This window comes from Amblyomma maculatum, chromosome 4 (assembly GCF_055883805.1).
Source record: "Amblyomma maculatum isolate TAMU_Amacu chromosome 4, ASM5588380v1, whole genome shotgun sequence".
Taxonomy (NCBI): domain Eukaryota; kingdom Metazoa; phylum Arthropoda; class Arachnida; order Ixodida; family Ixodidae; genus Amblyomma; species Amblyomma maculatum.
The window spans coordinates 79,229,342-79,257,258 of NC_139347.1; the positions used below are offsets into that span (position 1 = coordinate 79,229,342).

At 43.8% G+C, this 27,917-nt stretch overlaps 1 protein-coding gene across 1 annotated transcript; it reads right to left on the minus strand.

Moving 5' to 3' along the window:
- LOC146191508 (uncharacterized) lies at window positions 1-27,135 on the minus strand. The gene is made up of 8 exons (XM_084602017.1): window positions 26,984-27,135; window positions 25,922-26,145; window positions 23,847-24,032; window positions 22,781-22,857; window positions 20,176-20,286; window positions 17,598-17,703; window positions 15,987-16,106; window positions 1-2,035 (listed from the first exon to the last, which is right to left on the minus strand). The coding sequence occupies exons 2-8, from the start codon at window positions 26,135-26,137 to the stop codon at window positions 386-388; spliced, it is 2,466 nt and encodes an 821-aa protein (XP_084458143.1). The 5' UTR covers window positions 26,138-26,145; window positions 26,984-27,135; the 3' UTR covers window positions 1-385.
- Window positions 27,136-27,917: the final 782 nt, after the last annotated feature.

Genomic DNA, 27,917 nt, shown 5'->3' on the forward strand with positions numbered 1-27,917 from the left:
TAAAACTTCATCATTCAGTTTATTCCCAATATTTTACCGCAGTACAAAGTGTTGCTGCTAACACAGTTCTCTCATCCTGAATATAAAATGCTCACAAAAGCACATTACATAGCCCAGAAATCATTGATCACACCCTCCCACTTGCATCCGTCGCTCAACGAGTATTGTGGGCATTAAAATTTGCCGAACTCCCCTTAAAAATTGATTACCAAGGTTCTAAAAGCAGGACTGAAAACTTTATTTACAAAAAAAATATTTTTAGACACGTTATACACCTTTATGTACATCTGCCTTCCCAGCAATTAAACTGGAAGCATATAAAATGATAAGCACTACCTGAAAAGAGAAAGAAAGGAAAAGAGGAAAAAAGCAAACCAGAAAACCACTACCTGCGAAGATCCTTTGGTTCTGGGTAAGCCTGCACGTGAACTGTGACGTTCACTGGCGTGGAGAAGGGTGCAGTGCGGAAAGAATGCTCCCGTGGTGCACCAAGGGAGGTTTCAGAATTTGTTCCAGTACAACACACAAACGGCGCAGCAGGTAATGTTGCTTCATCAGGAAATGTGAGAGACCTCCGTGCCCCTTTCTTCTCTTCTCGCACAGCATTTGGCCATGGGCTGTCACTCTCAGGCCTCGTAGGTGGATTGCCACAGTCGCAAGGGGCATAGCTCCAAATCTTATTTTTACCCAGCAATGGGAAATCATACGAGGGTGTGGAGTGAACGTTATGGCTCCTGCCATGCTTTCCACAGCACTGGTTACGTTCCCAAGGGCTGCGAGATATTGTTTTCTGGACTGGAGTCCTTTCTTCAGTGGCCCCATTGCCAAGCCTGACTTGTTTTCTCGAGCCATTCATTTCTGATGAGTTCCTAGCAGGAGTAGTGTCCTTGATGGGTCCATCCAATAATGATACTGGCTGCTCGTAGCCAAAAGTGAAAGTGCGATCTGACCTTCGATCGTGGTGATCGAAGCTTGGCTTCAACACTGTTTGAGGCAGGTGGGACTTCTCCTTCAACTCCCTCTCGCATTCAAAGCAGTCCTTCACAGGATATTGCGAATATTCAGTGCCTCCCGCCATAGGTATATTAGCTAAATGCTGTGATTCAGAATGTGCTGCCTTGCTAGAAGCATATTTCACTGTTGAGTGCTTTTCACGAAGCCGAGAGGACTCAAACACATTATCAGACACATAGGACATATCTTCTGAATGAAAATCAAAATGAGGCAGGCCCCCGGAATTCTCACAGTTGTTTTGTATGCTAGACATGTTAGCTAGTGTGCTCAAAGATTCTTTTGAAGTTGGAGTCGGTTTCTTGTAACACACTTTCCTAACAGCTTTGGCAGAAGGAGCACTTGGCAATGGCACAAACCCATAGCTGGAAGTCCGAATGTCATGTATGTCTTCGCCAGCCTTGTGTTCGTAGCCAATGGGAGTAGACGCTCTCGTCGAGGAGCTCTGCATTCGATGTTGCAACCGCCTCAGTTGCTCAGCTCGCTCTTCTGCCAGTTTGGTCAGCTTGTAAAGCTCGTTGGTTGTGCTCCGAAGCAGCTGTTTTGCCTGAATCACAGCAGCCTTCTTTTCGTCAACCTTTGCTGTGACGTTCTTCAGCACCTGGTCTAAATCTGGCAGCTCCTGCGGCGACACCTGAGAGGCAACACTGCACACAGAAACCTCCTCATGGCTTCTGCCACTGGATGACATGCCGTGCACACCACTGTCGGTTTTGTGGCTGCTGCTAGCAGCGGGCGAAGTTCCCTGGGAGACAAGCTGTGGCAAAGTTGCGTGCTTATCAGCAGCTTCTGCTTCCATTGCAATATCCCGGGAAACTTTGCTACTTAGCACCTCAAGCAGTGCGTTCCTGTGCTGTTCTTCTGACCGCAACTTGTAGACCTCGTGCTCCAAGAAAGCAATCTGCTTCTCTTGCTGGCCCATGCTGGAGGTAAGCTCCTGGTTCAGACCTCGCTCCTTCTCGAGCACGGACATGAGGTCTTCGTTCAAAGCCTCCAGACCCTTGAGCCGGCTTTCGAGTTCAGCCTGCAAGCAATATTAGAAAGCTATATGACCATATTTATGAACTTTTCCCTGCAATGCAGTACATCATCACTTGACACAATAACTGCCTCCACCTCACATAAGGGAGGTGCAGGATCCGACCGAAGTGTCTCTGGGTACTGGAGATGTACACGGGACAAATTCTGAGTCCAGCCTGGCCTGGCCCTGTGCTACAGAACCGAAACCAGTCCAGTCCGAGCCTAAATTCAGACTTAAGGCCCAGGTCTGGCCCAGACCGACCTGCTATAATTGCAGCTAAAGGCACAATACAGGAAGAAATAATTTCAGGATGACAAGTTTATATTTAAGGTCTTGAAATGCTGAGTTCTCATGTTTAAGAGGACAAATTTGTAGAATGTATAGAGGCACAGCACATACATAAATTATCACTCTAAGCATATATATGCAAAAACAAGCTATGCATTGATGAAGGCTTAGGGGTGCTCCCGGATCATGAATTCAGCAGTGCTGAAGTTCCTTTTGTCATTCTAACTTGTGATTTGAATGATTAATACATTCTTAGCAAAAAGAGCAAGATTTGTATACATAATTTCCTTGCTTCTCCAAAAGCGTGCTGGCTCGAACTCTGAGCAAGAGGTTGATTATATGGCTAAGTGCTCTGTGAGCTCGTCTCACCGTGTGCCTTTTAGAATGCCGTCAAGGCACGCCGCCATTGCATCTTCTGCGCAGAGTAATGACGAGGCAATGCTAGCACCGCAGATGCTCTGACTATAGTGAGCACAACCTCAAGTTTGCCTGCGCGACTGCAGTGCACACTCCTCCCCAAGCGGCGAAAATCAGTAGCGCTGCCCGGGTGCAACAATGCCGCGGCACCTTGACTCACCGCGCAACCGAGGCTTTACGCGCTTTCTCTCTCCACATGCTGCTCGCTACCCGTTGCGCTGGTCTCTTCTCGACCACGACGGGTCCAAGCAGATGCCTGGCGTCGGTCACATTGGTCAGTGGGCAGTTTTTATTTTTGTACTTGAAGCGGCGTCACAGCTGCCTAAAAGCGGCGCTTTCCTCAGATGATGCATTCGTCTACTGTCTTGCGTGTTATGCACTGAAACTCTAGGCAGGTGGCACGAATTGCATATAAGTGAAATATCAAAACAAGTGGCCACGACTCTACGGTTATAACTGGGAAGTAATTGGAATGATACATCACCTGCGACAACTAGCGCACCGGCGGCCCTTCACTATACAGTTTTCACTTATTTGGTCCCTGCAAACCGGCAATGCATACAATATCAAAGACGAAAATGGCAGACGTTATCTCAAATGCAAATTTCTGTCATACACTTGGGGTAGCAACCAGCGCAGCTCTGCAGTCTATAACCCTTGTAATTTATAGACTTCTGCGTGACTGCGCAAATGCGGTGCTGCATTAAGCGTATACATAAACGATGTCATGGTAGTAGTTTTTGAGGTTAACGACCCAAGAAGGAGTGCAGCGGCGGTCAAAGCCGCTTTGGAGGGTTCTGGAACAGTAGGCATTTGATAGAGCAGCCCGTTTATTAAACATGCTAACCATGAACATGAATTAAGGCAGCACCGGATAAGATTACAATGCTACTAGATGCTGAGTAAGTGCTGCCTTCAGGCACTCTGTCATAGATGGGTGGTGGCCGTCAAAGCATAGATGAACCGAATTTTAGCACTTAAGTGAAGAACTTCCAGCTTTTTTTTTTTGCTTTTTTGTTCACCTGTTCCTGGGTGGAGAATATACTTTCTATACAGTGAAAGCTCGTTAATTCGACCCCCATTAATTTGGAAAATCGGATAATTCAACGCACACGTGAGGTCCCTACAATTATAAATAGGAGTCATGGGATGAAATTCTCATTAATTCGAACAAATTTTGCAGTGCGTCGGTTAATTTGACTTCACTCTGCAGCCCACCAAGTCGGTGCACCGAGAGCAAAAAGAAAAAAGAAAGAAAAAAAAAATCGGTGCTACTGTACGGCTGATAGGCCATCGTATGGTCATCGTCATCAGCAGCGCGAGAGAGGGCAAGGAAAGCGAGGTTAGCGGTTGGTTGGTTGGTTCATAGGAAGGGAAAGGCGCAGTATCTGTCACACTTGCTCTGTGGACACCTGAGCCGCGCCGTAAGGGAAGGGATGAAGGTGGGAGTGAAAGTGGATAGAGAAAGGAAGCCGTAGTGGAGGGCAACGGAGTAATTTCGACCACCTGGGGATCTTTAACGTGCGCTGACATCGCACAGCGCACGGACGCCACTTCGCGTTGTTGTATTGCGGAAGTCGTGTTGGTGTTGTTCGCTTAACTCTATTGACAAGTCTCGTTTTGGCATGTGTAGTTGTTTCCGCATGTTGCTGCTACGATCACGGTTATTTAACAGTAAGGCAACACCCTTTTTTGGTAATTCCGCGCTTTGCCACCGTGTTTAACCTGCTGCTTTTGAGTGGGTAGCGCACAGTGCCTGTGCGCCTCATCTTTGTGTCCTCTTGCAATGGCGACACCAGCAAAGCGGCCAAAGTACCAGGAAAAGGGCTTAGAGACAAAAGTAGAAACACTGAAGGCTCTCAAGGATGGTGTTTCACACCGTGATGTGATGGACAAGTATAATGTGAAAAGGACCACCTAGGCCATCTATGTAAAGAATGAAAGCAGCATTATGGAGGCGTTTGACAGTTAAGCCTACAATGCCAAAAGAAAACTACTGCAGACGGCGGCTCACCCGAAACTAGAAGAAACCGTACTGCGATGGATCAGAAACACACGTGAGGACTACCTCCCTGTGAATGGGCCACTCATGTGCGAAGGCCGAAAGGTTCGCCGTGAAAATGAACGTCGAAGAGTTCAAAGCTTCTGAAGGTCGTCTTACTTGTTTTAGAAGCCGTCACAATCCGACTTCTAAGAGGTTCCGTGGACGAAGACGTGATTAAGAAGTGGCGTACCATCGGGCTTCGTGAACACCTGGCTGCATTTCGACGCTCTGAATGTATTCAACGCCGACGAGACAGCATTGTTTTTTAAGGCACTCCCGGAAAAAACTACCACCTTCAAAGGTGACCCCTGCACAGCAGGTAAAAGAAGTAAAGAAAGGGTTACTGTGCTTATTGCCACCAACATGAAGGGAACAGATCGTCTGCCGCTCCTAGTCGTCGAAAAGACACAAAAGCCAAGATGCTTCAAGAATTCGAGGTGCCTTCCAGTTGAATATCAAGCCAATAGGAAGGCTTGGATGACGTCTAGCATATTCCAATCTTAGCTTCATCGGCTGGACCGAAGTTTTGGAGCTGAAAATTGGAAGGTTCTCATGGCTGTGGACAATTGCAGTGCTCACTGCAAGGTTTCGGACCGTCATCAAGCCAATAGGAAGGCTTGGATGACGTCTAGCATATTCCAATCTTAGCTTCATCGGCTGGACCGGAGCTTTGGAGCTGAAAATTGGAAGGTTCTCATGGCTGTGGACAATTGCAGTGCTCACTGCAAGGTTTCAGGCCTGGAATGGATAAAGCTTGTGTTCTTCCTGCGGAATGCTTCAGCCCATGGACCAGGGCATAATTCAACATTTAACATGCAAGTACAGGACACACATCTCGCAACGCATGCTTCTGTGTATGAAATCTAGGAAAAAATATGATACTATTACGATCCTTAGCGCTTTGAGCATTCTTGCTCATGAATGGGCCCACACTCCTGCAGAAGTCGTTGCTAACTGCTTCCGGCACAGCGGTTTTGTGCAACCGAACTGCTGTGCAGAGGAACTGCCGACCGAAGCAGCTGACTAAGTCGCAACTACAGATGACGGCTGTTTCGAGAGTACCTTGCCCTCTGCAGTGCGGCTTGCTGATTACGTGTCGATCAATGATGGTGTCATCGTTGCCAGTCAGCTGACCAAGGATAAAATAATTGAAGAAGTGACGATTGTGAGCAGTTGCCCCAAATGCAGAAGCGCATGGTGAAAGAAGCCGAAGAAGCCTTATCCGTGCTGGAGGACATCTGTGAACAAATCCCTAACAGTGCGTGTACCACGGAGCAGCTGGCAGCTGTTAGAGCTATCGTAGTCGCTCAAATTCGCCGGAAAATCAGACGACGATAAAAGATTTCTCTGCCAAATAAAGGTACGTCCTGTTGCGACAAACCTTTTTTGTTGTTCATTCGATATTTCGACATTCGGGTAATTTGACAATTTTTCGCGGTCCCCGTAAGTGCCAAATTAATGAGCTTTTACTGCATTACGCTTAATCAGTAATCACTTCGGTTTCATCACATGGCGTGGCCTTAACAAAATGGCACATTCTTTCCTCATAAATGAGTGTGGTTATTGTTCAATATCGGTCAAATATCGCATCACCCATGCAAACTAAAAGTTGTGCAAGGATGCCGAGGTGGACACGAGGTGCACTCTTAAAGGCGTGACTGTTACTGACGCTCATCGACTTGAACGAGAACATGCAGCACCATGCCGCTGAGTCCTGGATGGTTCATGCGGTGCTAACTCACAAGCGGTCGAAGTCTTCAGTCAATGTAGCCAAATCCTTTCCTTGTGAACAAATGAAAGGTTTATTTTTGCTGACGCCATCGAGATGTGATGCCACGCCCTGAGTTGTTCCTATGGAGTGAACTCATCGGGTTGAATTTTGTCAGGATAGCGGACACGTTCAACTCAGCAACACTATCTCGATGTGGACAAATGGTAGAAACGTACGTCACTCTGAAATTTCAGCCACCTGTGTTCAGTCACGCGCAGCGACATCACAAAACGCGTTTTCGTATTTCGTCCACGTCAAAATGCGCTAAGTGTCAATCAGGGATGTTCGGATCAGCAGCATGGAGCCCAAGTGAATAAAGCACCTTGGGGGGGGGGGGGGGGGGGGGGGGGGGGGGGGGAAGCAACAGACAAATGCAACCAGGACAAGAACTGCATGGAAGCAACCGCGGGAAGCTGAGCAGGTACAGTATGAAGGCACGAAAAGGCAAAACGCATTCGTGCCACAGATTCGTTTAGCGTAGCCTTTTAATTTTTCACTTCTATACGCGGTTATTCCCTCGCAAAAGAAAAAAATGGCTTACGAGATGAGCACAAAATACCAATTCTCTAAACTAAATCTTTCACAGCAGCCTCACAACACACGGGAAAAAATCCCCCTATGCAATGGGTGAAATACTTGCCTTTTTTTACATTTGTGCTGCGAAAATAGCCACAGCTGTCGGCTATTTTCTTCACACTAGATCGAAGTGTGTACATCGCTGCACATTCACTTCAAGCACAACTTTGTCACCTACAACCGGTGACGCTCAAGCGAGCGTGCGCGCGAGACAGCTTTCTTTCACGACGAAAATCCAAGCGCCAGCACCAAAAGCGCGCGAAGCGAGTAGGCTCTGCGGGCAGGGCGCGCGCGGGCGTGATCAGCTTTCAACAAACTTCCGCGTGAAAGAACAAGCGTGCGCAATGCGAGCTGGCTCCGCGTGAAGACAGAGCAGACAAAAAAGCCTAAAGGCGAGCTATTCGATTTTCCCAGCCAAATATGCGGCGTTGCCCAGAAAGGGCGCTGTTCACTGGCACCCACGGCGCCCCTCTTCCAACAAGGCTATGTCAAGGCCAACAGCAAACTATATTTTAAACGCGTAGAGGCGACAGCATGGCCAGGATTTCAAAAAAGATAACAAAATGTCTCTGTTCCTGGCAAGGGCAGTGACTGACAGGCGGATTGACGTCGGGAAAGAACCTGGATGCTTTTGCGCTGCGAGCACGCAGGAAAATGCTTAATTCTGCGCATCGGAAACGAAAGTTGAGTGTACTTGGAATCTGTGTGTCCAGCCCAGTCCGCCTGAGAAAAATATACCCTGTCCTGAGCTCAGTCCGAGTCTGTGCGCACCTCTACTGGGTGCTCACCAATTATACAGCGGTACAAGCTTCCCCTGGCATAGTTCTTGGCTTCTCTGGGGTAAAATACCTAGAAAATAGGTCTGTGAATCCACCTTGAGGAAAGAAGCACGTCATGCCACAGTGCTTCATTGCCAATAGCTTCCCTTGTGCCATTAACGATCCGACATTGCCATCACCATGAGACTCCTTAAATCGCAACTGTTTCCTGTGCCATGCACTAAAACTGTGGAAAGCTGGTGGCAGCTCAGCCGGAGCCTAGCTGTAGCCATCATAACATCATTGCCTGTGGCATTGCCTAAAGGAATCTATGCAATGATCTCAATTCCCCCTCAACAACGTTGTAGCATCCAAAGAAACATCATGCAACAATCTCAGAGGAGCCGCATGTTTAACCAAGCAAGTTTAAAAAAAAAAAAAATTCTAAACAGCTCCTAGAACACTTATGTTTGCATCGCAAGCATATAGAAGGTACAGCCATGTATATTCAAGCTACAAAACTTCCCACTGCCCCTTCTCTTATATTTACTTATAGACCTTTTCACAAGCCTCAGAGAAATTGGTTTTTTCTTTTGGGCTGTGAGTTGGGCTTTGGCAAGTTGGTCTTCAGCTCTTTCTTGCACTATGAGCACAGCCCTGTCTTCAATATGCAGCACCCTTTGACATCTTTTTGAACCAGTCAATAAATTAATAAAACTTGCAACACTAATTTGAAAATAATACTCAGCTCTGATTCTATTCAGTTAAATCTCATTACAAGAGACACTCGGTTATAAGAGACATTTGAAAATGGTTTAGTTGGCTTTCCTATGTCTGCCATGTTAGCAACATTGCATACAAGAGACACTCGGTTACTAAGGACAACTTTTGCAGGTCCCTGGAGTAAATTCTTCACTATTTAGAAGCAACAAAACCCAGGTGTGCTCATGCAATGCAGCTGAAGGGTGCTAACTCGTACATGATGCACTTCAGATTCCCTTAGCTAAATTCTGTTCCATATCAGCATCCTTTTTGTTGTATATGTCAGAAACTGGAAGCAGTGCTTCCCCATGATTAGAAAGTCAAGATGACCCCCGTTGTTTCAGCCACTGGTATCGCAATACTAGTCATCTACGAAGCAAATCAAAATGCATTAGTGACATCCAGCAGTTTTAACTCTTCACTGTTAAAATTTGATTACAAGATGAAAGCTCAGATATCTAATGTCTTTCTCTTTGCGGACAATGCTTCTTGCAGCACCAAAGTTCTCATGCTCAAAGCCACCAAAGTTATTTTTTCCCTCCAAACTCCACACCCTACCTTCAACTAATAGAGAAAGGCATTACACACTCAGTCAAGTTGCTGTACAAAACAAGGTTAGTACATAGAATGTCTGTTGCTCGACAGGCAGTAAGACTGCACAATAGTAATTGATGCAAAGTTTGCTGTTCAGGTGATTTCAGGTGTCTGGAATGGCCTGAGAAATGAAGCTGTGAAAACCGTTTCAGACAAGCAGGCTTTAAATGTGGTGACATGATGTAAGAGGGCCCATAATGGATACTGTGGAGAGCTTCGTTGAAGATTAAGCTTGGGTGAGCATCTAAGAGACTGCTGAGGTGCCAGAATTGTTCGAGGAATTCGTATCTGCAGATGTGGACCTTGTGCGCTCCCGGAGAGCTTACAGACTGTACAATTGTCGTGCAAGTAAATGGCACATGTGCCATAGAGGATGACTATGAGGTCATTTCAGAAGAAAAGTGTCAGCATCTGAGGGTGACGAGCATGTAAGAGTGCTTCAAAGTAACAGGAAGGCTTGCAAGGTGATGTGCTTTACCTCCAGAATTTGGGAAGGAATACACTCTGCACTCACAAAAATACACACTAGTATGAATAACTTCTTTAAGCTTTCCTGAACAATTTCCTGTTAATGCGTGTAAATGCATTTATGTGCTGATGTGCAGTAAACTGATCAACACAGTACTTCTAGAATTTTTGGTTACAAGAGACCTTGCTTACAAAAGACATCTTTTTCGGGTCCCTCGAGTGTCTCAATTGTGCAAGAACACTCTGCAACAGCCTACTAGAGTGGTGGTTTCCGGATAAAATGCATTCGAGTGGTGGTTTCCGGATAAAATGCATTCCATCTCTGATGGCATTACCACAAACAAACCTCACCTCCACCCTTATCGATCATCACTGTATTATGAACAACTTGAAAGGTTCTCTCAACTAGTATGTTGGCAGAAGCAATAATTTTTATAACTTGTTCCCATCCCGAGACATAACTTCAAAAAATTTACATTAAATGGTTACTTTCAACACCTGAACATAACAATGCTTACCAAACAACACTAGTGAAAATAGGGAATCATGGTGTTGTTTGACAGTACAGAGAAGCAGTTATAGCAGGCACTTTACAGAGTGCTATTCAGAAAAGACTAGTACTGTAGCTGTTATCCCATCCTGGGGTTGGATTCCACCTTCTAACCTATGCTGCACTATGCTATGCTTGTGTCAAAGGCGCTAGAAGCAAGCTTGACTTTTTTTGAAGCCAACATTCACTAACTTTTCTTGCCAGAGGCCAACAAGGCTTCAAAAATGGCTTTAGTCTGCTTCATTTCAACATCTGAGAGTAGCAAAACTCAAGCAAAAGAAACAACGTTCAGAATTTCCTCTGTCCATTCAGGACAAGCAAGATTTACAAGAACTGAAACTGAGGGAAAATTTTACCATAGTGATTTGTGCTTGCAGCAAGGCATAACAGTACTAAATATGCTGACTATAAAGAAGGACAACTTCAATGCCCGATTACAGTGCGCATATAATTATGTTGAGCTTGAAAGCAAGATGCTGCTGACTTGTAAGGACTAGTTTCTAGACAGTTTAGAGCTCTAGGTTAGTCACTATCCTAAAGTTTACAGTCCACGTTTTTGCAAGTCTGCAGCCCTTTATATCCCCTTCGGACACCGTTTCCCCGTCCGGGGACGTGAACTTCGCGCGCCCTGCTGTGTAAAAGTCGAAGGAAGAACATCGTTTTGAATCGGCCAGAACACGCCCCCTGAGCCGCCTTAACGGACAAGTGGCGCCATCTTAGGCGAAATCAGCAAAAAGCTGCCGGAAATGCGCGGAAAACATGGATGCCACTACCTTCTACGGAGCTAAGAGTAAGTGCTCCTCGTTTTCATTCATTTTTCACTGTTGCGAATTTAGGCTGACCAAAACATTAGCATTTTTTTTATCAAAATAAGGTCGCGTGAATGTGAAACAAACGCTGTTATCCTTGTTAGAAACGTATCAAGCCTTGCATGTACTTCCGAATATTTGCGTCCCCGTTCGAGGACACGGCGCCTCAAGTCCGTCGTTCCCAAATGCTCCTTTACGGAGTGTGCGGCCTCGCTCTCACACTAACATGAAGAATATCTCATCTTTTCAGGCATTTCCAAGCACGGCGTAGAAAGAAGGAGGTTGGATGACGACACTGCGTAAAATATATTTCGAAGAATTCAAAACGGCAACATTTCAGACGCAGATCTCTCCGATGACGAACACACCGAGGAAGATACGCAAAATACGGTAATGATGCCAGTTTTCTGTTTTTGAGGTTTGGAAATAATGTGGTGTTTTGTTTCAGATTTCTGCCACAAATAGCACTGCGCTGAGTGCAGGAGCATCGCCAGGATCGCGTTCAACAGAGCACCTCCAAAAAAGCGCGGTCGGCCGAGCAGCGAGTACTCTGAGCCTGTTGCAAAGAAGGCTAGCCCGCATTTGCTACCGACTGCAACCATTAGGTATGATGGCTACAATCACAGGCCGGAGTATGTCAGCACACCGAACTCTCAGCGCTGCCGCCGAGAGGGATGCACAGCAAAGTGCTGGATTCACTGTCAAAAATGCCAAATTTTTTTGTGCGTCGGCTCAGAACAATTGCTTTTATCTTTTTCACACCAAGTAGACACTAAAGAGTTGCTTATAAATAAAGCAGCAAATAATTAATCATATTTTGTGCCAGCTGTCACAAGAACACTATCGCAGGCTCTGTTAGTAGTGTGCATTATTTTTTCTGTATTGAGGCGCTCTGTCCCCGCATGGGGACAGCACAAAATACATTGAAGGAATAAATGTTTTGCTTCAGTTTCTTCAAGACTCGTGATTTGAAGCGTGGAGAACACAAAATGGTGCTCATATATTTTTTTTATTGCAAAACATATTTTGGTGTCTGAAGGGGATATTTTATACAGATGCTTTCCTTCAAGTAAAGCTGAGGCATATATTTGGCTTTGTTTATCAGAGGTATCCCCACCATAGCAATATTTAAAAAAGGGCTAGCTTTTTTAAATAGGGATTGACCTGAATACACAGCACAACACATGTGTCAAGGAGAAGCTAAGCACTAGCGCAAGATTTTCCTTTTCACTATTAGAGACATTGCAAATAAGCAAAACTGCCCCAGCATCACATTCTTCGAACTGGAGTAAGGCGTTCAACAATTTGCACAAACCAAAAGGTTCGAGAAACTTCAAAATTATTTTGCGTCAAAAAATGACAACGGGAGAAGTTTACGTCCATCCTGACTACAGTTGCACTCGCTACTTTGTGCATGCAGCGACAGAAAAGCACCCAGCATGATGAAAAGGGCCATGAAGGGGCTTGCAACATGCAAAGAGAAAGTCAAGTCTTGAGATAGTAGCTATAACAAAACCTTCCAGCAAACTAGGTGAAGCTAGTCTGCCACTGAAATTCAGGAGATATAGCTGTAATTAAGAACAAAGACAATATACGTAGCAGTCCTCCTGGAGTTTTAAAAATCTAGACTGAAATGTCTTAAAACCCATACGCTAACGGGAAAAAACTGTGGCGGAGGCACTGTCGCGATACCCATGCAAAAAGTATGCATTCCGCACTGAAAATCTTGCATGTCTCGATGAGATTTATATACCTGCACTTACGTCCTCACTGTGAACTGACTGGAAAAGGTGAAAACTTTTACCACAAGGTATGTCTTTTCATGGTTTTGTTATTTGTGGCATATGAACTGTGGGTATCAGGAGCCCAGAAGCTAACTTTGAAATAATATGCCCAGCTTGAAAGGGCAGTCTACAGCCGGAGATGAGAACAAAATGTTGGCACATTCTAGTCGATCTCACTACTTGGTGGCAGTATCGAGGGAAGAATTTGCGGTTTACCCAACAATGTATATTTTAAATTGATCAGGAAAGTCAGGTTTTAGTGGATGGTGGCGTCACACAGCGTCATTTCGTTGCTACTAATAGACTGTTTTCGCGGCGAGGAGAAAAATAGTTTAGAACCGAAGCGTGCAGCGCCACTTCTCTTCTCTGGTATGTGGGGACACGGCGATAGCAGCATGCGCAGTAGGGCAGTCTACGAAGAAACCAAACGCGCTACGCAGTCTTTTGCACACAAAGAGTCTTGAATAGCCTAAAAGTGTGTAAGCTGCTCAAATGATGCGAGAGATGCGCTGTCGTTTTATATTTTCAACGCTACCCGACCCCTTTCCTTTCTTCTTTTCACCCATTTCTTTCCTTCCCCTCCCTGATCGCTTCATTTCTGCCGGCCGCAGCTTAGCTGCTAACAAGTACGGCGGTTAGCGAAATCTTTTTCCTTACTCTGTTGTACGAATTAGCAAGAAAAATAATAACCGGAAACAGATGATTAACAGAGATAAACAGATTAACAGCGGTGGTATGTGCGCATATCACTGTGCACTGTTACAGTCGCAACTCTTGTAATGAGGCGAAGATGAGCGGCCCTTGAATATCAGGCATCAACAGAAAATGTTTCGCTTTGTCACCCTTTCTTGCGAGTTCCGAGCACTGTTTGTAGAGAAGGAACCGTAAAACTGAATACCCATGCAACAACGGTAGCCGCTGGGCAACAAGCAAAGGATCTTTGCGGAAAAACTTTACCGAGATGCTGTCTGGCGAAGAAAAACCACTTTGGCGCAAACTTTTCAGATTTATGAAAGTATCAAAGAACATGTCCCAATTGAAGACGATGCCCAATAAATTGGTTGTTGACTTACCATTTAGAGAAAAAGCGCTACAATACACCTTTTTTAAACCTGCATCTCGTAAGCTTTCGCTGCTGATAATATATGTATAACAAATAATACCTATAGCAAATGAGATCTATAATAATTGTCCATAAAAGCTACTTTTGCTTAGGACATTATATAGGACATTATACATAAGGGCACTATTCCATGAGTATTAATTGTCTCTTTGGCGCAAACTTTTCAGATTTACGAAAGTATCAAAGAACATGTCCCAATTGAAGATGATGCCCAATAAATTGGTTGTTGACTTACCATTTAGAGAAAAAGCGCTACAATACACCTTTTATAAACCTGCATCTCGTAAGCTTTCGCTGCTGATATATGTATAACAAATAATACCTATAGCAAATGAGATCTATAATAATTGTCCATAAAAGCAACTTTTGCTTAGGACATTATATAGGACATTATACATAAGGGCACTATTCCATGAGTATTAATTGTCTCTTTTCTGTTTCATCTGACCGCACCTCAGCATGACTGCAGCATTAGACGAACGCAGCTAGCAGCCAGTCACAAAAATTCCAGGATAACAGCTCCCGCTGTTGAAGACATTCATCGCCACTCCTCGCACGCATCGCCAAACTGGTGGCTGAGTCATTCAGGCCATGCTGAAATCCGATCGCTAGGTAGTGGATGCTTGAATGCCCCGGCTTTGTCATCCAACAAAAGTAACTTAGGGCAGAGTGAATGGATCCGCAGTGGATATGGATCGAATGAATAGAACCCTAGTGGAGGCATGAGAACTCCACGCAGTAGCTGCTCAAGAAATAAACAGTATATGAATGATCGACTGACCCAACAAATGTAGCACGATTAGCATTACTCCTAAAAATGACCTGAATTGACTGCATTCGCTTTCATTGCTCAAAGTGTTAGGGTAGCCCATCTCTATAGAAATCATTCAAGGATAAAAAGTAGATCGAAAGCTGCCCTGTCTTGCTTGCACCATAGCCTCTCTGTCTGTGCCGCATGAAAGTTTGACACGAATTGTAATCAGGCTTGTAGTCCTCGAGAGATCTGATCAGGAACATAAATTTCAGTAATTTCTAACCGAATGACTTGACTGCTGCTGAAAAGCTTTTGTCTTTCAGCCAGGTACTTTCAGAAAGCAAAAATTTGCATGCGAAAGCTCCAAAATACCGATGTGCGCTACTCGTCTTCTGTTCTGCGGATGCGACCGCACATACCTTCATGACAGTTGTTCTCAACTTAGCCGCTAGATGGCGCCAGCTACACAAAATGGCAGCACCCATGATAAAACGGTCTATATGATGTCTGCTTGGTGTGTCTGAAGTTGGGCGAGTTGGTACAATTGCATAGTGGGTGGAATAGAACGCCTGTTGTGCTTCTCTTCTTGTGTGCTTCGTGTCTTCGCGCTGTTCCACCCACTATGTCATCTTAGTACGTTCAATTACAATTTTAACAAAATCTGTGCATCTTAGTTCATGACATGTTTTGCCCATAGCATAGGAGGCGCTGCAGTCATTGTGTTATTAAAGCTTCATAGAGTTACTACACTAGCTGCATGCCGTGTCCACGTCAGCGCTTGCAGACACCACCTACCATTAATAAAATCAGACTACCATAGAAAAAAATTAAGTTTTAAATTGTTCTGCTGTGTTTCTCGGCTCCACAGCCGGGTATTCATTAATATAAGAATAAGCTTTCGAATGAAGCAAAACAAAAAAATTGTTGGAAAGGTCAGTAGACTGCCCCTTTAATTTTCTGTAGCATCCCTTCTGCTTCATGATGCATTTTGAAAGCCAGGCACGTCAACAGCCTGGGCAAATACACATGGCTATTCCGAAACTCCTACCATATCCGGAACCTTCTTGGTTTCAATGAAACACATGAAATTCCAAGAAAAAGATTGAAAATAACAGCCGAGGGTATCATAATTCAGTGTGCTTCTCTTATTGCACAACGAAAATTGAGAAGCATCTGTGAATTTTAAGGCAACCCGCACCCAAGCATTCACATGCATGAACAATTAAATAAGCATCAGTGTAAAATAAAAAACTCACTTTTTCTTGCTGAAGACAAGACCGCTCTGCATCATGTTTTGCTTGTTCTGCTTGATACTGCTGCTGCAAATTCTTGCTCAGAGTTGTGGCTTCCTCAAAAAGTGATTTCTTAGTGTTCAACTGTAAAGAGAAGTGCAACAGTTTCAAGACACCATAGACGCCATGCATCATGTACAATGCAGAGCAGAATGCTCGTGTTAGAACCCTTTGCCTACGTGTTGGCAGTTGCAGCAGTAATTGCTCAGAGCTTCAGTACAGGACCCAGTGAATTACTGTCAGCAGCAACGCGTTTTTTGTGTTTAGCCAGACGGCACTAAACTAACGCCCACTCAATTTGACCTCTTGTTGAAATGTGCAGGCAATTTGCAAATTAAAGACACCCTCACTTAAGTAATCTCAAACTTAAATACAGATTCCACGCTTTATTCCACTGAACTGCAATTTCCACTTACGTTTTGCGTGTTGCATACCCTGCAGCTTAAAATTGCACAGTCCTGACAATCCGGTAGGGGGAATATAGTAAAATCTGGCTAATTCGAGCCCCGTTACAAATTTGGTCAATTCAAACTAGCAGCACGGTAATGGCCAATGCTCATGTAAGTGTGTGGAATTGGAAGCTTGTTAATTCGTATATAGTGTTATCGTGCAGCTTAATTCCGGGTAATTGCATCGAGGCGCGACTCACGCAGCCAGCGATCACTGAGATAAGCCTTCCAAACCTGAATTACTTGAAGCAGTGAATTGAAGGAGCAAATTAATCGAAAATCAGAAGTTCTCCATCTCCGAAATAAAGCTCAGTTGCATATTTCCAGTTTCGCTTTCCTTATCTTTCCGCGGTTGTGATCAAGCGCGTACATCGGCCAGTCAGACTGTTTCATACGCTGCACAGTAAATGCGGCGAGGCATTTACTGTGCAGGAAAGCATTCTCACAACGCGATGAGGTCGAGGCACGACTGCCACTGCGTTGCACTATGACAAGAGCAGAGGCCTTCAAGATTTTGGATAATATATTAGACGTTCCCGACAGTGCTTGCAAAACAAAGCACTTGGCAAAAATGATTAAAAAAAAGTACGGTCATTCTCCCCTGGGTTTTATCTCAAATATAGGCGACCAACATGCAGGTGTTACAACCAGATAAAATTATGGTAATGGAAACGCTTTTCAGCAGTTTCTTCAGGCTCATTCGATAATTCAAACTTCCTATTCATTTAAATTTGTTCCGGTCTCTTGAAGGCTGAATTAATGAGAGTTTATACTGTGTTTGGCTTCACAACTTGGACACGTTTCTTTTTATGCTGCTTAATTAGCTTGTGCGTCAGCATCTCGCTCGATTGGTAAGAATTGAAGATAAAGGTTTACACTAACTAGGGTGGCAAACTTTTGCATGATTTGAGATGTGGCACCGGGTAATGACGCCGACTCTGCCAACCTTGACCCCCCCACCGAGATCGCTGGATCACTGATCCCTAGTCGAATATTGGCAACTGCTGTCGACATCAATGGCAGTTGGTACAGCTTTGTAACATTGCTAACTACCATCCAGCTTAACTGACCCTCTGTTGAACTGCCGCCCAAAATGACCACGTAGATGAGATATAAGGCCCAATACCTGCATCTCCTTTTCTTCAATCAACGTCTGCATATCCTTCAGGTGTTCACTCTTCAGCTGCCGTATTCTTGATTGCATCTTGCTCTCCAGATGCTTGATCTCAGCTCTGTGGAGTAAAATTTCTGGATCAATAAAGGTTAAGCTAATGAAAATGGTAGTGATGAAAGGCTGGAAGCAGAGTGTGCAGTGCAATGTAGTGAAAGCTTAAGAAGTAGGAGAATACATGTTTAAAAGTTTGCGTGATGCATTACATGTACGGATAATTGTTTAATGAAAATGGTAGTGATGAAAGGCTGGAAGCAGAGTGTGCAGTGCAATGTAGTGAAAGCTTAAGAAGTAGGGGAATACGTGTTTAAAAGTTTGCGTGATGCATTACATGTACGGATAATTGTTTAGGACTTTTTGCTGATGACAGAAAAGCAAAAAAGAAAAAAAAAGTGGCCTGTATGCGCTGCAATATTTTGCCATGCTAAATTACATTGTGAAATCAGCTACGATGCACAAGCAACTATACTGCTCACGGTACTTATGATGGCTACTTTTCAGTGTTTTCCACTGCAAATGCAGCAAGAAATAGGAAGCACTGCAAGGACACAAAAATGCACAAGCGACGATAACGAAGCCTCCCAAAGAGTAAAAAGGGGGCATAGATGACGTTTGCACAACTCCTTTCAGGTTAGTTAAGAAAAGGAAATGGACTACATTTCTCCGCCGCTGCCCGATATCTTCACTAGTGCATTTTTGTGCTTGCAATGCTTCAGGTTTATTAATCCATTTGTGATAAAAGCTTCAATTTTAGTAGTGCCTGCCTTGCCTCTTCTTTTCTGCACAAGCTGTTCTCTTGCACTTAGTCACAGAAAATCAACTGACCCAACCTGACGCGCTGACTATTGTATAACGCTTACAAACATCTAAATAACTATATTTCACCCAAAACCCGTCCCTGCAAACTATGCATTGAGTACGAACCATCCCAGCAAACACTTTTTGTTTTAAGCTAAAATTCGCCTTTGCAGCTTACACTAGGTGCAAACTACTGTCTGGGTATTACTGTAGCAGAGTAGATGGCAACCCACTTCATCCCCTCAAACCTTGCACAGGGCAGCTAAGAGTTGACAAATGTCCCACAATTCACTTTTCGTATTTCATTCACTTGTTCTACCTTTCACAAAATCCTTTAAATCTAAATGTAGTATTTTTCCGAGAAACCAACATACACTTCCCTAAAGACAATTCTGTAAGGGTTAGCAGCTGTGGCTGATACAACGGCTGAGCGATTTCTCACCAACCTAGGATCTGTTCTGTAGTGCCAGAGGCTTCTACATAGACAGTTAAAAAATGTTAAAGGGTAAATGAGGACAACGCCATTCTGTTTATTAAAGTTTCTTTTGTCTGGCTCTCTTTGTGGGCATGCTGAAGTTTGCCCAGCAACAAAAGACGAATTTATAGCAGGGAAAAGTTTTTAAATTTTCCTGCCTCTTCATTCCAGCTTGTGGCATCCACAATGAGAAGGGCTGGTTGCTGCTGTTTTGAAATGAGGGCCGGCGCAGTAGACTCTCTGGAATTCGAGCGCAAAAACCTGTGTTTTTGCACCCAGTTTACTTGCAAAATCGGTGAGTGGTGCAACACCTGTATTTTTTAGATCTTTAATTGCATAATGCCTTTTCAGTGTGAAAGGCTCCTCTGAGAGTGGAACTCACTAACCTATTGATACAGAGTGCTTTCTATTTGTCGTCCGTGTTCCCTTAAATGATAGGGTTGATCCCGGATGCATCAAACTTGAAACAGGTTGTGAAATAGTTCAATATATTAATAATTTGTTATATAAAACAAGGCAATGATTAAGAGCACCGGCGACCTAGAAGTAAGAGTAAGCACAACAACCATTCATTCAGATTAAGAAAGAGTTGTCTTTTGTAATGCTTTCAGCCAAGGAATCTTGAATTATTTTTTGAGGAAAAAGGGGAGGCAAGGGGAGGCAAGATTTCGATTGACATGTATTAGGCATTTACGAAATTTTCTTTCTTTGTTTAAATTATTTCTGAAGTTGAACTGTTCAGAAGAGTATTTATTAATGAATACAAACCTTAAATTTAAACGATAACCTTTACAGCAATGTACGCTAGGAGTTATCGTCTTCGACTGCATTGAAAGCAAAAACATTAAAACTGCGCAAAGAAGACGGGACGAAAGACAAGGCCTTGTCCGTGCTTGTGTGTGTCTTTCATTTCGTCTTATTAGAGCATTTTTACTCTTTGAAAGCAAAAAAAAAGTAAAACTGCGCAAAGAAGACAGGACAAAAAACAAGGCCTTGTCAGTGCTTGTGTGTGTCTTTCATTTCGTCTTCTTAGCGCTGTTTTACTCTTTCGCTTCAAATGTACCAACTAGCATGTCAGAGCGTCTTGTTGCATTAATAGCATTAGTGCGTTATTTGAATAGCGGTCAGAGACAACAGGTTCAGTTAGGATATGACTGGTTGAGGTTACTGAAATGGAAGACATTGCGACAGCACAGACCATACTGAACTGCACCAAAACATTCTTGCACTAAAACAAAAAACATGGCATGCATACTCAACTGTGCATCAGCGAGCTGCAGCAGCAGGCCCTCAGCTTGCTGCCTTGCGTTGCTTGCCCGTTCTAGGTCCAGCCGGTGTTGTCTCTCATAGTCTTCCTCCACAGTCCGTAACCTAGAAACACCAAAGCACTAATCATGCCCAGTGCGAGCGGCCTTCTGCTTCATGCTGTGTAGCCATAAACTATAAAGCAGTTAAAACAGTTATGACAACAGGGCTAACTGGATAAGCCGAAATTGCAGCCCTACTTTTCCTCATTGCCACTTATACACGAATTCGCCGTTTCGATATTCCGTTGCTATGGAATGGCTACTTGGGCAAGTTGGCCAAGATATACAATGCAACATATTCATTCTGAGTAACTGGCAACATTTCCTGCACTCATAATTTATCTAATCCCTTAATCTGTGCCCCTATTATCTCACACATATACTGACTAGATAAAGTAGTAAGCTGCCACATTATGTGAAAGATTACACGATATCGATACAAAGCCCCACTTCAGCCAAACCGTACAACTGTGCCTGCGTGGTCTATGGGTAGAACGTCTGAATCGGGATCCAAAGGTCCTGGATTCAATCCCCATCACAAAAGACCCAGCCGAGGTGGCAGCTCCTGTCAACTCTGCCACGTGCCAGAGGTGAGATCGTTATTTTTCTCTCACAATACTGAAAGTGACAACGCTGGATCTTCTGGAGAACAGGGTCTTTAACACTGTCACATTATATTACGACTACGTATCTCCTCAGAACCTTCTCCTTAAGTGCTTGCGCACCACGATCTTAGTATGCAGTCATACCGGCATTTTAACCTCAATAAAATGGAAATATCATGGCAGGCATTGAGCCTAGTGACTTTAGGCCGAGCAGCAGGATGCCATAGATGCTCAGCTACAAAATCTGATACCTTAAACATTTCATGTCAACGATTTATGGTGAATTCCAATCGCAGAGTTGGAGCCCTTCGAGAGAAACATTTTCTGCCCTTTTCAGAGCAACTATACTACAAACACAGATCCCAAATGAGGATCGCGTCATCCAAACACAGATAGGGATTGATCACCTAGCCAAGGTCACACCGAACAGCAGTCAAGACTGCTTCGCTGAAATTGGCAGAACCAAGCAAAAGTTTGAGTGACGTGCTTTTTTGCCTCCACTTCCGGTAGATCATCTTCGCCGTGCCAGCTTCGGTCCCAGCATCGCTCCATAGCAGATAACCAGTAGTACTTGCCGCCGGTATGAATGCTGATTCGCGTTGCACCCTTTTGTGCTCGCTTTTTCGAAAACAGAGTAGGAGAGCAGCAGCAGTTCCGACTCATCTTTTGAAGAATCCAGCTCAAACAACAACTGTGACACAGTCACCTGCAAGCTTGCCTTTCAGCACTTGTTTCACACGCCAGAAAGAGAGCCAAAAGTTGCCAGATTCATCCTAAGGAGTGGTCTCCAACTACTCGAGAAAGAGAAGTAAGCCAAATACTGCAGAATGATTCTATGCAAACAGGGATGCATAACTGTAACACTATTATATACAATTACTGTTTCCGCGAGCTCTTGTTTAGTAGCTGACTGACGGTTTTGCGGCTAGCACCAACTGCTCATCAAATACTCAGGGCAGCGTCCCAATGATCTCATGTGAAGTGCATATTTTGTACCTCATATGGTAAGCTGTTCCCATTGTGCTTCTGTCAATATTGCTATTTTTTGCGTGCATCCATTGCACATTCAATGATGAGAGAAATGAAAGCAACAGGGGCATTCATCTATAAACAAGCATCATGTTTGTAAACAAAGGTGGCGCAGTGATCGGCAGCGACGGGGGTGTAGGCAAAAGCGCTGCGTGCGAACACTGTACCAAGCGGCGCAGAGCCTTCGAAACCAACTTGCGCGAGCGAATATTTCTAAGCGTGTGCGTCTTTTGTGTTAAAAAATGTTTCTGTTTATGCCTGGAGAGTAGTTCTGCATTTTTTTAGCCTATTTGCTAGATGAAATTATCATGTAGAATGCTGTATCAGCTTTATTGCAACATCATCGTGGCTCTGGTGGAAGACTTTAAAAGTGACTCATTGAATTAAATGAAAACGAGAAGGCACAATGTATAATAAATACTAGTAATCTACGCTCGTCAACTTCCGGACCTATTGCTAGCGCATGCAAGGAGGAGGACGACGTCGTGATCGAATGGAAGCATCTTTTCCATATGACGAAACTTTGATAGGCTTCCAGCTGCTTTTCCAAGCAGTTTCACACTACAGAACATAGAATATTACCGGTAACCTAAATCATACAGTTTTTTTTTAAATAAGAACTCAGTATTTTAGTTTTTTGTAGATTCACCTATTGTGCTTCCAACTTTTGCGGAAAGCAGACGTGCATGTGAAAAGCTCTAGCAAGCTCAAGGAATGATGGGTACTTCCTCAGTCTCTTCGCGAATGCCACCTACTTGCTCCAGCTAAAGCATGGGTATTCCAAAAGCAGAGTCTGAGGAGCGTGCTCTCTGCTGGATTCAGGCGTTCTGTCGGGATAGCACGCGCATTGCTCCAGTTCGGCGATTGGAATTCATCACTAGTACTGATATTGATATGAATGGTGGTTTCACACATATTACACACCTCTGCCTGTGTTCATCCAGTAGGGTCTCCCGCCACTGAAGGTACTCCCGTTGGCCTTTTTCGAGTCGCAGCTCAAGCTACAAGACAAGCACATGAAACAATTTGAAATAACAATAAATTTGGTATCACTCCTATAAAAGACCTTCTGAACAGTGTCACGTCACTTACAGTGATAATGTGAACTGCCCAGGCCATCACTTACTTGGCTTCTGAAACACTCTACTGGTGACACCGAGAATGTCTCTGACTGCTTGGCACATCACGAGCGATGTCATAGTGAAAAAAAAGTTTTTCTCAATGTACAGGATGAGGTGAAACTTTATGCACAACAACCCTTTTCCGTCTACTGAAATTCTCTCGCATGCAATACATCTTAAAACTTCCTCTAATGAGAGCATCAAAATGCCTGCAGAATTACCACAAGTGAGGCCTCTAATTTTGCAAGGTTGAAAGTTTAAAATTCCGCACATTCGTAATAAGGAGCCTGTATTTCAAGGAAAAAAAGCCAGACACTGCTTTAATTTTGAGATGTGCCTCTTCTGGAAGCTGAGCATTATTCAAAGCTAAAAAAAAAAATATATTTTATGACTACTGTTACTATATACGTTTTAAAAGAGGGCTATAGAGTGACATTTGCCACATAAGAGTATGAATGTATTGTTGCCAGAGCTGCCGCGCTAGATGCACTACACTGTTTAAGCAAATGTGGGTGCAAGCATGTCAAAATATCAGCAGAACTTTGTTCGTTACCGGAATCTAACTTTCGATAAAGTTCAGATGACAACTGATCATATTCCCATCATTGACATTCTGTCCTTCCTACTTATGCGTGGAGAAAAAAGAAGAAAAAAAAAGAAAATACAAATTTAGCTGCTAGCGCAATTTCGTGAAAGGGGTTCAAAACCCCAATTTTTTGTGGCATCACAGGAAACTGGGTGCCCTAACCATGTGAACTTGTATGGTTAACATCTGCATTATTTCCGAGAGCTTTCTTCGTCAGTATCTAAAGCAGAGCATGTTTGTGCTCTTACTACATCCAATTTTATCCTTTCATAGTGCCTCTCACCTCGGTGATCCGTTGCTTGAGTAGTCTCACACGATCCCTGTAAGTGGGTACCAGAGACCGCAGTGTCTCCCACAGTTGCTGGTTTTGCTCATTACTTGGAGGGCCCACAGGTACAGATAGCCGCTGCTCAAGTAAGCAAAGCAGCACCTCCAGCTCATCATCTTTGGGCTCCTCATCAGCAGGAATCTAAAGGAGGAGACGCACAAGGTCTCGTGTCATTGACTCTTTCAAAATCGTTTTATTTTTATCCCAAAGCAATCTCTCTGAAAGTCATTCTTGTGAAAGCATTGAATAAAACAATCTATGACTGTTGAGGTGGAGACATTCCCCACTAAATACACTTTGACATCTAAAAGGGACTCAGGGAACACTTTATCCAATTTTAGCCTGTAGTAAAACGACTTTTTTTATGCAGAAATATGGGTACTGTGTAACTCTGTAGATATCTTCCAGAAATAAGAAAGGTGTTAGGCAAGAAGACACGATCTCCCCAGTGCTATTTACAGCTGTATTTACAGGTGTATTCAAAGACATGGAATGGGAGCGGATAGGCATCAGGGTCGATAGAGAATATCTCAGTATTCTGAGACTCGCTGATGACATTGCCTTGTTAAGTTACTCAGGGGACCAACTACAACTAATGATTAATGATCTAGACAGAAGAAGAAGAAAGGTAGGCTTAAAAATTAATGTGCAGAAGACTTAAGAATGTTGAACAGCCTGGGAAAGGAACAGCAGTTTAAAATAGGTAGCAAAGCGCTGGAACTGGTGCTGAAACATGATGGTTAACGAAAAGGGTTCTACTTAAGTTGAGGACAACACAGAGGGCTATGGAATGAAAAACGGTAGGTGTAACGTTAAGAGATAGGAAGCATGCAGAGTGGGTCAGAGAAATGACTCGTTACTGACATTTCGGTTGAAATTAATAAGAAATGGGCATGGGCAAGACATGTAGCACGTAGAGAGGACAATCAATGGTCTTCAAGAGTAACCAACTGGATTCCAAGGGAAGGTAAGCGTAGCAAGGGGCAGCAGGAAATTAGGTGGGTGGATGAGGTTAAGAAATTCACAGGGGTCATGTGGATGCAGCTAGCACAGGACAGGATTAATTGAAGGAAAATGGGAGAGGACTTTGCCCTGCAGTGGGGACAGTTCAGCTAATGATGATGATGATGATGATGACGATGACAAAAACTTGAATGCTTGGCTTTTTGTGGTTATGTGGAGGCCTCTTTCACAGCAAAAAGTGCAATACAGACTGCGAAAAATTGGGCTTAAGAATTAACTTTATGTCATAGAGGACCCATTGGAGCGAAAAGTAAGCATCGGCGGTGTTACATGGCTGGTGGCAAGTCGATGCTTAAGGTTGGCACACTGAACAGCCAGCTGCAATGTGCTACAGTTAGCAAAGTGGTGAGGAGAAAATACCCCTCTCTTCTTTTAGGGGAGAGGAGGGAGAGATCGGAAGCTGGTTACCACAGGATGATGAAAGATACAAACTAATTTAAGATCTGTGTAGAGTCATGCACTGTATTTTTGGTAGGCAGCTTACAATGTATGCTATTGAATTATCACAGCTAGTGGCAATTATTCCACTTGATTTAAACATACAGCGCCAAAACTCACAAGGACTACATGATCACTGGAAGTGAACTGATGTTTAGCCCACCCTCCAAGACCTGCATTTAAACAGTCTTGACATCAGTGGTGGTGGATTGGCAAGATGGATCGAGGGTAATGACAGGTAAGGGTGGGCAGCCCCCGTGCTAGGAAGATGCAGTAGAGAGGTGCCTAGTAGGAAGCACTTTTGGAGGATGATGGCTTCTCTCCCAGAGGCACTGGCTTTTTCACATTGTGATACTGGCATCACTTTTCTAGTAATAAGAAAGTGCCAGGGTTGTGAACAGCTAAAGAAAAATATTCTACAAAAATGCTGCACTTTAGGTGCAGCAAAATTGAAGAGCCCTAGTGCCTTTCTCCCCATAATACCCACATTGTCAATCCATTAAACCATAAAATATCTGCACTACTGGGCTACAGAAAATGAAAACATATGAAGTGTCTTGGCTAATTACGTGTTCTGTTGCTGGTGCATCCAATGGTGCTTCGTCAAGCTCTCTGGTGCTCGTAGAGCCATCACCTTCCTTTGTTCCACCATTATCGTCGCTGGCCTGCGTCGTGCATGCAACTGCAGGCCGGCCTTCTGCTCCTTGGTCCTCAGTCACGCCACTTTGGATGTCGTTAGGCTGTAGACTTGAACCTTCAGATGTACCTTCCGCCGAAGCAGCCATTTCTGTGCCTTGGAAGTGGTACAAAAGGCCAACAGAAAGCCACAATTAAGTGAATATAAGTGTGTAATGTTTTGCACAGGAATGTAAACAAGCATTTTTTCTTTGCTTTTTTAATAACGACTGCAGTTCATAAACATGTACAGCCGCGGCTGCTACACTAATATTCTCTAAGGTCGACTACTTACGACACGCAGCTCTGAGAGGCGTGAACCGAGAAGTTGCTTATTCGCTTACGCCTCCATGCCACCTAATTTCTGCACAGCTGCCGAGAGCGATCCCTTTACTCGAAATAGGGACTTTCTCTATTCATTCGTTCTCATTAAAGGGATGAAGCTAGAAGCTGTCGAATATTTTTCTTGAGGATGTTTGAAGCCTCAGAATAAATGCAAGGGAATACAAGGTAGTGTCATTTATACGAGTAGAGAAAGGGATGCAAGAGAACATTTATACTTCCTGCCGTAGTGCACGTCATTATTCTCAAAGTCGAGCTTTGAGCTAAGGCCCCATACAGTGATAAATGGCAACACCTTGACATTTATGAACGTGGAATGTTCGTTGAGCAGCCAAGCAAAGAATAAAGTGTAAGTATGAGCTGAAGATACAAGAGCGAAAGGCTTACTTTATAATGTCAGTCATTACTTTACTTTAGTGCTAATTTGTTTTCAAATAGCATGTTTGTACAGCATAATACGACAAAAACTAGGTGACGTACGGGAAGGAGCACGTTGTCACATGGTGAACATAATAGCCTCGGGGCACCTGTCTCTCTCCGAGGTAATAACCGACCAGCCTCAAATTAACACAGCTTGGCAAGAGTAAAGGTAATAGCTGAAGCTGATAACTTACCTCAGCGCAGCCTTTTACCGCAGAAAAGGCTTCATCGCTTGCATTAGGAGACGAAAATTTGAATTTCTGAAAACGTTAGCCTCGCTTCAATGTCCCGCTCAAAACACCGTTGTCGCCTCGGACATTAGGCCCCGTATTCTTATCATACGCTTTGTCAGTGTCGTATCTAAAAACAGTTTAATTATGTATTTCATTATTCGAAAATAAATAAAATTAGCTATTTTTTTAACTTCACGCAAACGGAAACGTTATTTTTATTATGAGAAGAGCCGGAAATTTGCGAAATGGCGAAAAACTCGTTCTTTTGCAAACATCTTTTCGCAAAGTGACCGGTGAAGTTATAGTTAGTTGCTAACTGCTGAATGCTGTTTGAAAGCAAATACAGTTCATGCCATGAGTCAGGTTACAAAGAATAGGACAGAACGTAACAACACGCCCACATCCTCACGCTAGTCTTATTTCGATAACGTCTCTACAAACAAAAGAGCAAGCATTTGGCAGAAGGCAAACGCACCTGCTAATAATTTACAAAATACCTACACGGCCCACAGCGTCTGAATTAGGAAAATGTCGAGCTTGCGGCTTTTTTCTGAGAGTGTGCTGCTCTGTTTCAGTAAAATTTAGAATCCTTCACCTATCTGTTAGGCTGTTTTTTATTGCAGCTAGACTACTGAATGCCTAAAAAAAAATTTACAAAGCACAAGTTTGGTAACACTTCTGTCATGTTATCGACACATTTTGCCACCAATACAAGTACCTACATTTTTCCAAATTTTCTGTGCCTTGGGCATTCAAGGCACAAAATGATTCGAAAGTTCCTCTCATGTTCATTTAATAAATCCTCGTGTTTTAATAGCACAACTTCCAATTATTCTGACAGTTTATAACAGAACGGTTGACAAACGCCAGTAAGTCATCAGGCGTCAACTCCACC